Raw genomic sequence first — 9,176 nt, 5'->3', positions numbered from 1 at the left:
TGGGCTGGTGACACATGAGGCCCTGGATCTCACTCTCCAGGTAAAGGAGCCTCCAACAAGCTGGGGAGCTCCGGAGTGCACACAGCATTGGGCCTGGAGTCGGGAAGATCTGAGTTCAAATCCAGTCTCAGATACTTACTTTGGGACAGTGGGCAAGTCATTGAACCTCTGCCTGCCTCAGTTTCCTCAAATATAAAATGGAGACCATGAGAGCACCTACCGCTCAAGGACATTGTGAGGATTAAGTGAGATATTTGTAAAGCACTTAGTTAAGTTCCTGGTATAGTTTTGTTGTTCAGGAATATGACTGCGATCCCATCTGGGGTTCTCTTGGCAAAGATACTGGAGTGGTTTGCTGGCTCATTTTACACATGAGGAAACTGAGGCAAACAGAGTAAGGTGACTTGCCTGGGGTCACACATTTGATAAGTGTCTCAGGCCAGATCTGACCTCAGTTCTTCTCATTCCAGGTCCTGGAGCTCCATCCTTGGCACTGCTGAGCTGTCTGGCGTGTCATAGAATCTATTACATGTTTGCTCATCGCTTAGAATTCAAACCCTTCCGACATAAGGGATGGAAGGGGGAATCCTGGTTTCCCTGCCAGGGAGTTGGGAAGGGGGCTGCAGCTGGGCCTGGGGCAGAGGCTCATTTCAAGGGCCTTGGAGTCTGAGCGTTTTCTTCTTAGCATCAGAATGATGTCTCTGGGCTGTTGGTGTGGGGAGTGTACCTAATCCCACCTCCCACCTCTTGTTTGTGCCCCAGGACCCTCTGGAGGACCACTCTTAGGGGCTCTCTCCTTCTTTTATGCCTTTAGCTGCCCACAAAGAATTAAATGAGGGGATTCTTCCTGCTGTTCGCAGAGGCAAGTTGCTGACGGAGCCAAAAAGGCACAAAAACCCTGGTGAAGGGATATATGTAATATCCTATCTGCAGGGGCAGGCCACAAAGCAGGAACATGAGGACCATGAACATGACTGGGAGGTAGAGCCTGGGGGGCTGCCAGGGCTGGGAGCTGCACTGGACCCTCAGCAGCAGAGTCAAGACGCACAGCACGTAGGTGAGGAGGAGGAACCATACAAACTTGATAATGAAGTGGTATAGACAGAAGTTGTGAGCATGATCAAAAGCACAACTGACAATATATGCTACCTTGAGTGGGCCGGTCAGAGCCCCGAGGACAGAGCACACAGCTGCAGATGAGTGCTTGAGGTGCTGACATCTGTACCAGAGGGAAAAGAGCTCAGCTAGACAGTGCTTGGTGCTGATCGCAGCTAGACGGCTCAGGCCCACCGTGTGGCATGCGTCTGAGGTACCCCACTACAATGTACAGCAAAGAATCATAATGACATCCAGCAAATTCAACTATGGAGATCCAAAAAGCACAACAGAGGAAGAGGACATGGGCCCCAGCCAGGTTGGGGTTGTAGATAGAGAAGGGGCTCCCCTAGATGCAGAAGCCCAGGAGACACAGGACGATGCAGTTCCCCATCAGCCTAACCAGGACAGTGAGCATTGTCAGGATCTCCATCCATTCACCTAAATAAAAATTCCCCTCTGCCAAAGTAACTAAACCCCCATTTTCACTTCTCTCCATTGCTTCATCATGAACATATTCCCACCAGCCAGGTGAGGAGGACACAGCCCCAGGAAGCCCAGCTCCTCTCAAATACCCCGGGGGCACAAAGAAAAGGAAGTACTTCAGGAGTTTTCCCAGAGTTTTACTGCCATCTCTACCTTCAAGAGTTAGAGGGTCTTCTTTCCCACTCCCTCTCCCTGGGGGCAGCTAGGTGCTGCCGCAGTGCACAGACGTACGGGCCTAGAGAAAGGAATGAGTTAAAATCTAGTCTTAGATACTTACTAGTGAGAGAAACAACCATTTCACCCGTATTAATGACCAATTATTCAATTAGGATTAAGACTTCCTTTTCCTATTTCATCGTTGAGGAAATGAGTAGATGGAAGATGGTGGCACTTGAAGTCACAAATAGAGCCTGAATAAATGATTGTATCCTGGAATCTGAGCAAGTAGACGGAGCAGAGGAGTATACCATAATCATGGCTAAGAATGAATGCCAAAGAATACGGCTGTACGGCAACTATATTATCTTGTTAGCATTTGCGTCCCAAAGCAACACCAGAGGCAACTCTTCTGACCACGGATCTTTGTTGCTGATGTGTATGCTTCTGGTACCCCTCCTCACAGGAAGGTTAGTGTCCATCCTGTATTCTGTATTTGAGCAATCTTTACCTATGATGTCCCGTTACGATATTTTCTTTCTCCCCCACTCCTATCTTTCTCTCCAGTATCTCTTTTAGGAACATGGGATCCCAAAGCTTGTTTTTCTTTTATTCCCCAATAATTCTTAAACAAGGTTGGACTCTCAAGAAACCCCAAATTTCATCTTAGAAGTGTTTGATCACCATTTAGTCCTTTCAAGATGTTCAAACCTGTCTACCTTTCTTAAACTTCTGTTGTTTACTGTGTTTTCAGTATTCGTTTCCATCCAACTCGATTTTCATTCAAAGGAATACTTCTAAGTTATTAATTCTATTATTTTTGCAATTTATTTTCAAGGAATGTAGATTAAAATTTCCAAGTTAGTTTTTAGTGCAAACAATTTTCCTTTATTTCACCATGTATCAAATTCCAACATTTCTTTTTCTTTTTTATTGCTGCTGAGTAGACCTGTGTGATTCTAATTTCTAACTCTTCTATGCTTCAGCTTCGTGTTTATTGACCATCTCCAACTTTTGTTTTTGATTGAGGATCTCTGCCCCACACTCATGTTTGTGGATAAGAGGAACATGAGGTTCCTATTAGATGCTCTGCTATGTTATTTTTGTCACTGAACAACATTTTGCTTCATGTCAATATTATTGTAAGATTTATTGAAATATGGCATGCAAGTTTTAAAATTGTTTATCATGTTCCTCTGAAAGACCAATGATTCTTAGATTTTCCATCTTCTTTAATGCCTTTCCCTTGCGATTACCTCCAATTTAATATCATACATATGTACATACGTATATATACACACACGTGCAATTTTTATACCTTCTTGTTTGCATGCTGTCTTCCCCATTAGACTGTGAACTTAATGATTGTTTTATAAACCTTCTTTGTATCTCCAGTGCCTAGTGAGTGCCTGGTGCATAACAGATGCTGGATAAATGCTATTTGATTGATTAAAAATTATGAATATTCCAAAAACTGTGGATTCATTTCATACCTTGTTTTATTGAAATTGGGGGCAGGGTAGTTGGAATGGAGAGGAATGAGTCTCTCTGACAAAATGCTAACCCAGTCACTGAGCATGTTTCAGAGTTCTTTGCAGCCTTCTACTGACAAAAGTCCACATCATATTATCTAATCTGGGAGACTTGGATTGATGTAGGCATCTCCTGGTCTCCATTCTCTTCCTCCTATCATTAGACTATATATATATGAACAAGGATTAGAATAGTTCACCAATGCCAGCTCGAGGCAAACAATGGTTCTCTTAAGATGTTTCTGTAGAAAGATACACAAAACAAACCAATTACCATGGGCATCTCCATAAAATGCAATTCAGACATTGGAAAGAAAAGCATGAACAGTTGTTTTGCAGCTCATGGATTGTTGGGTCTGTGCTCAGTCATTCCTCATTCTCTCTTGATAGAGTCTATTAGCATCTGTCATCAGTTGTGTTTTTGAGGCTCCACATTTTCACTGCTAGGCCCTAATCTCATTCTTTTGCATTTTCCCCAGTTACTTTCCTTAGGAAAAAAAGGAATGGTTAGTTCCAAGAAAATATCCACCCACCCATGCCTTTGGGACTATGAGGTAAATTGTTGAACTAGTTTCATTCTTAACACAGATTCTTCCCTTGCCCCAAACTCTCTCACTTTGGGTACCGGAAGGGTGTTTAGGGGATTCTGCATCTGAGAACTCCTGTGAGGGATGGAGGAAAATTCCTAAGGTTGCTACAGAATTAAGGGCATGGGGTTTATGAGGGGCTGAGAAAGGGGGAAAAAGTGACACTAGGGAACAGACAAAAGCATACAGGAAGACCTTAGAATTCCGTTGTGAGCTCAGGGGGAGGAGGTTTCATTGAACTGAGCCTTTGTCTTTTTTTAGACAAAGATTACTATGGGAGGTTAGATTTCCAGGGGGAAGACAAAGGCAAAAAACTAGGGATGAAAAGGTTATGAGACAATGGTCCAGAGGACTGAGAATATTAGCCTCTGGTGACTGAATTCAGTGTCACTGAATAGGTCACAAGATATTACCGAAGAATAGGGGGAAGAGGCTAAGATATTGCCCCAGAAGGGACTTTTTCCAACGAACTCTGACTTCTCATTGGCCAGTCCTGCCTTGACAGGAAATCACAGGGGAGTCTCCAATCTCTTGATAACACTTGTTCATATCACAGACCTAACCAGAAATTCCAGCAAGCAGCTCCAGTGAGAAGGTGGCACAGCTTTTCCAGGTCAGTCAGTCCAGGGAAGAGCTTTCTTCTACAAAATGAATATTAGGAGGGAGTATGGGGAGGCTAATGGAAGGTGGGAGGGCCTCCTTTTCACCATCAGGCATTGTGCCAGGATCCCACTGTCATGGGAGTCATGGGTCAGTTCTAAAGGAATCATAAGGTTGGGAGAAACAGCTTGTGGTCATTGGGAGGGTCAGCAGGACCGCTGGGAGTAGGGAGAGCATGGGGGGAGCCTGATCTTGTCTCAGCCCTCCTTCCACATTCATACTTGTTAAGACCTGCAGAAGTTACCCCACCCCTGGAAAGAATAAGATCTAAGGATTCTTCTTTGGTGGAAGGGTGGACCCAATATTAGACTGTCCAGCCAGCTTTTCTGTCCAGCTGAATATGTCTGTGGGGGAAATCCTTTTCCAGCGTCCATCTAAGGAAATATTCTCCTGACATTCTGAATCTCTTTCTTTCTTCCTTGCCTCATCCTTCCCTTTGTTTATATCTACATAGTGCCAGAGAAACTTAAGGAAAATGAAAAGTGTAGTCCAACCAATTCTATGTGGACAGAACACTTCACTCTGACAGAAAGGACTTCTTTTCTTTACTTCCTATTCACTCACTTTCCTTGGGAAGGGCTGTATTAGATTTGAAATGATTACTTTGGGCATATCTGTCCCAATCCTGGTCCATCTTTCCCCACCTATGAACTAAGGTTCAGTGTTGTATCACATGACTTATTAAATGAAGCTGAAACAATTATGGGAAAAATTGAGTAGACTATCACATCCATGACAACATGCAGGTATTCACAAGAACACCCTCCTTTGTAGAAGAAGCCCTTCCTCTGGGGGAAAATTCTTGGTCCTGCTCACGGGTTTTTCTCCCTGTGAACCCTATTTAGAAGCTCCCTGAGAGGCTGATTCAGTCACTGATGCCTAAGGTTCTCCCCATCCATTCCTTCTTTGGTCAGGACATGTGACATGAAGCATATTGGTGACCCTTGGTCTGAGGGTAGAGCAATGAGGGAGGTTGGACTGACAAAGTCTTCCCACTGGATGGGCAGTTCTTCCCCATCCCTTGCATCACATCTCTAAATGTTCTCTGTCATGTTTCATTAGGTTCAGTGTGACTTGAGGTGGGGAATGAAATGGGGACTTTCTTGACCCCCCACCCCCACCCCAGAATTCTTGGCACACCACCTCTATGTTATTTTATCTGCAGGTATAGCAGAGTCAGCAGTGCCCAGGGGAGGCTTCTCCAGCATGGACCCAACCACCATGATGCAGATTTCCACCCAAATGCCACAAGGCTCTGTTGATGAAAGCTGGACTGAGAGAAATACTAATGAATCTCTCTTTGTTGGTTTGGGTGATTGTGAAGATGGGATATTTGTTGTGACAGTTAACTCCATCATGTTGGCCATCAGCTTTTGTGGGTTGGTGGCAAATGCACTTGTCCTTTGGCTCCTGGGTTTCTGCGTCAAGAGGAACCCTTTCTCTGTCTACATCCTTAACTTGGCCGGGGCTGACTTCTTCTACCTGTGTAGCCAGATTGTGCGTTCCATCACACTTATTCGTCATGACTTGTGGGACATAGGACCAACATTTATTTTCACTGTCACATTTTTCTTTTATACCTTGGGCCTGAGCTTCTTGGCTGCAATCAGCACCGAGCGCTGTCTGTCCGTGCTCTTCCCCATCTGGTACCGATGCCGCCGCCCCAAGCACACTTCTGCCACCGTGTGCTTCCTCTTCTGGACACTCTACCTTCTGGGGAATCTACTAGAAGGTTTTGCCTGTGGTTTACTTGTTTTGATGCCCTCCAGTATAATGTCATGTCTAGCATGGGACTTCTCTTTTGTTACATTGATCCTCTTCTTGGTTTGCCTGCTGTGTGTGTCCAGCTTGACTCTACTCCTTAAATTCCAGTGCCATGCCCAGCATAGGGCACCCTCCAAGCTCTATCTCCTCATCCTGTTCACAGTCCTTATGTTCTTGCTCTGTGGCTTGCCTTTGGGAATCTACTGGTTTCTCTTATATTGGCTGATAAACACAAGGTGCATCTTTTTTGTCTTTCAGCTTCTATCCTGTGTGAACAGTAGCACAAACCCACTTATTTACTTCTTCCTGGGTAGCTTCAGACAGAAGAGAAGGAGGGAGCCCCTCAGAGTGGTCCTCCAGAGGGCCCTGAAAGATGAGGCAGAGATGGGAGAGAGCAAGGAGAACCCCCCCACAGAAACTTTGGAAATGTCAGCCTGAGCACTCCCCAGAGGCTGTAATCGGTAGAGAAAGGGGAAGGGAGGATTCCTCTAGCAAGGGTGGGGAACCTGCGGCCTCAAGGCCACATGTGGCCCTCTAGGCCATGAAGTTCAGCCCTTTGATAGACTCCAAACTTCACAGAACAAATCCCCTTAACAAAAGGATTTGTTCTGTAAAACTTGGACTCAGTCAAAAGGCCATACCTGAGGACCTAGAGGGCCACATGTGGCCTCGAGGTGGCAGGTTCCTCTCCCCTGCCTAGGACCCTGGGCTTGCCCCTTGAGTCCCATTACAGCTGTAGCCATTTTCTCCTCTCTTCTCCTGTAGCCTTACACTTGCTTTGGAAGACAGATTGTTTTATGTTTTCTACTTGGAGGTAAGGTTTAGGGCCCTTAGATTTGATGAGGGAGTTGGCACGTGGGGCCTCCTAATGGGGAAAGTAAAAACCCATGCCATGCGCCTGGTGAAGCACACATCCTTTGGGTTAACTCTGTCTACAAGGTGGACAAGAATGTGTTCCAAAGCACTCCCTTGGTATGGAATTCCACCCCACCTCAGCCCTGATCATTCCTCATACTCAAGGAATGTTACATTTTGAGATAGATTAGACAGGCTTCCTGTGAGTCTGTGAGCCAGATGAGAAGGAGGGATGGGGCACTGTTGCCATTACAAGTACCCTGATTCATTCTATCCATTTAAGGAGGGGTTACCCTGTGGGCCTCATCGTGGACCTGCCTAATCCCACAACTCTCGGAGATCATAGGTCAAAGGCAGGTAACATGGAAGAATGGGCACACTGAAGAAAAGTCAGCCATTGTTCTAGGATGGGCATGTGCTCCTTCTCCTCCCCCGTTCTTCCTTTTCACCCCAGGACCCTCACATAGATCAAGCTTCAGGAGCTGTGGCCCAGTCACTTACCCAGTGTCTGTAGCAGTGATCTGACCTTGTCCCCTGACCTTGTGTGACAACAGATAACAGTGAGGGAATGACATACTCCCCTCCCTGACCCCTCAGCTCAGATGAAGCAGGACCTGAGGGAGTCTTTGGACCCTCTGCTCAGGACCTTCATGTCTACTCTTTTCTGGCTTTCAAACAAAAGAAGTCCACTGAGTGGACTGCACTCTAGTGAGAAATCTGAAGATCTGGGGTCTGGATTCATGCTAGAATATGCCCTTCCCTACCTCATAGGCTCACCCCATCCCAATAACTTCTTCATATCCCATAACACCTGCTTTATGAGGACTAGGACTGTAGCCCCACCTCCACGGTTCCTTCATGCCTGGACATGTGAGCAGCTAGTTCCTAATTGAGTGTAAACCTGCCCCCCCCATTTGGAGGAGTTTGTTCTTAAGGGTCCCACAGAACAATGTGTGCATGGAAACTGGGCCAGCAGCCCATCCAGACTACTTATAGGAATAAACCATAGACTTGATGACACTAGCCCATCTTTGCCTTTACCACTCTTGGTAATGAGAGTTGACTTCATTCACTTCCCAGGAAAGGCATTGGGTTTGAAGGACTCCTAACACCTCTGTCACCATTAAAATGATGATCTTTTTATCCTTCCATGGTTACTTCATTCCCAAGAGGGGCTGGTCATGATTTTTCCATGACCTTCCAGTTGGTATATTTTGTCCCACCTTCCTCAGGGGGTCCTCTGGGGTAGCTTTATCTTTTGATTCTAGAGTTTTTCACATTTGTGTGTGTGTGTGTGTGTGTGTGTGTGTGTGTGTGAGTGAGTGAGAGAGAGAGAGAGAGAGAGAGAAAGAGACATAGGGCCTTTGTCAGCTGGTCCGATGAAGCCTTTGGATCCCTTCTTAGAATGATGCTTTAAAATAGATAGGATTACTAAGGAAATGAATTTTATTAAAATACTTTATTAAAGTATTCATTAAAACTAAACAACAAAGTCACAGACCCCCAATTTAGAGCCCCTGATTTAATGGATCTGTCTTCCCTTATTAATGCTGCTAGGTTATGCTTGATAGAATTGTAGGGCCAAAGGAGAGGTGTGGGCAAAGCCCATGGGATGGCTTGGGGTTTGGGTTGGGTTTGGGAATAGGGATGCAAGATATGTTTTGGATTCCAAGACTGCTGACTTTCCTTATCAGTCCAGTGTCCCACACAACCTGATATCCTTGTGGTATAATAACAGATCATTGAAGGCCCCTGCACGTCGGGGTTGTCTGTGGTGAATTTAGGTGAAGATGCAGCCCAGAGTCAGGTTGGGGAGGTGGAGATCTGTATTGTTGGACCATTTGTTATTCCCTAACTAAAAAGTTGTTGAGTTGATTGATGCTTCTGCTCAAGCTATCCCCAAAGTGATAACCTAATATGTATTCTAACCCTGCTTGTTGAATAAATTGTTTTTCTTCAAGGAGAAATTAGTGAGTTTGTGGTTTATTGGAGAGTTTTAGCCGTGATAAATTATCATGATCTCTTAGCTACCTGGATTCAC

General features: G+C 45.3%; 1 protein-coding gene and 1 pseudogene across 1 annotated transcript; one reads left to right on the top strand and one right to left on the bottom strand.

Moving 5' to 3' along the window:
- Positions 1 to 687: 687 nt before the first annotated feature.
- On the bottom strand, positions 688 to 1,877 carry LOC118855234 (annotated as a pseudogene).
- Positions 1,878 to 5,722: 3,845 nt separating this feature from the next.
- On the top strand, positions 5,723 to 7,602 carry LOC118852780 (mas-related G-protein coupled receptor member X2-like). The gene is made up of 2 exons (XM_036762477.1): positions 5,723 to 6,516; positions 7,590 to 7,602. The coding sequence occupies exons 1-2, from the start codon at positions 5,723 to 5,725 to the stop codon at positions 7,600 to 7,602; spliced, it is 807 nt and encodes a 268-aa protein (XP_036618372.1).
- Positions 7,603 to 9,176: the final 1,574 nt, after the last annotated feature.

Source organism: Trichosurus vulpecula, chromosome 6 (genome assembly GCF_011100635.1).
Source record: "Trichosurus vulpecula isolate mTriVul1 chromosome 6, mTriVul1.pri, whole genome shotgun sequence".
Lineage (NCBI taxonomy): Eukaryota > Metazoa > Chordata > Mammalia > Diprotodontia > Phalangeridae > Trichosurus > Trichosurus vulpecula.
This window is presented reverse-complemented; position numbering and strand designations above follow the sequence as displayed.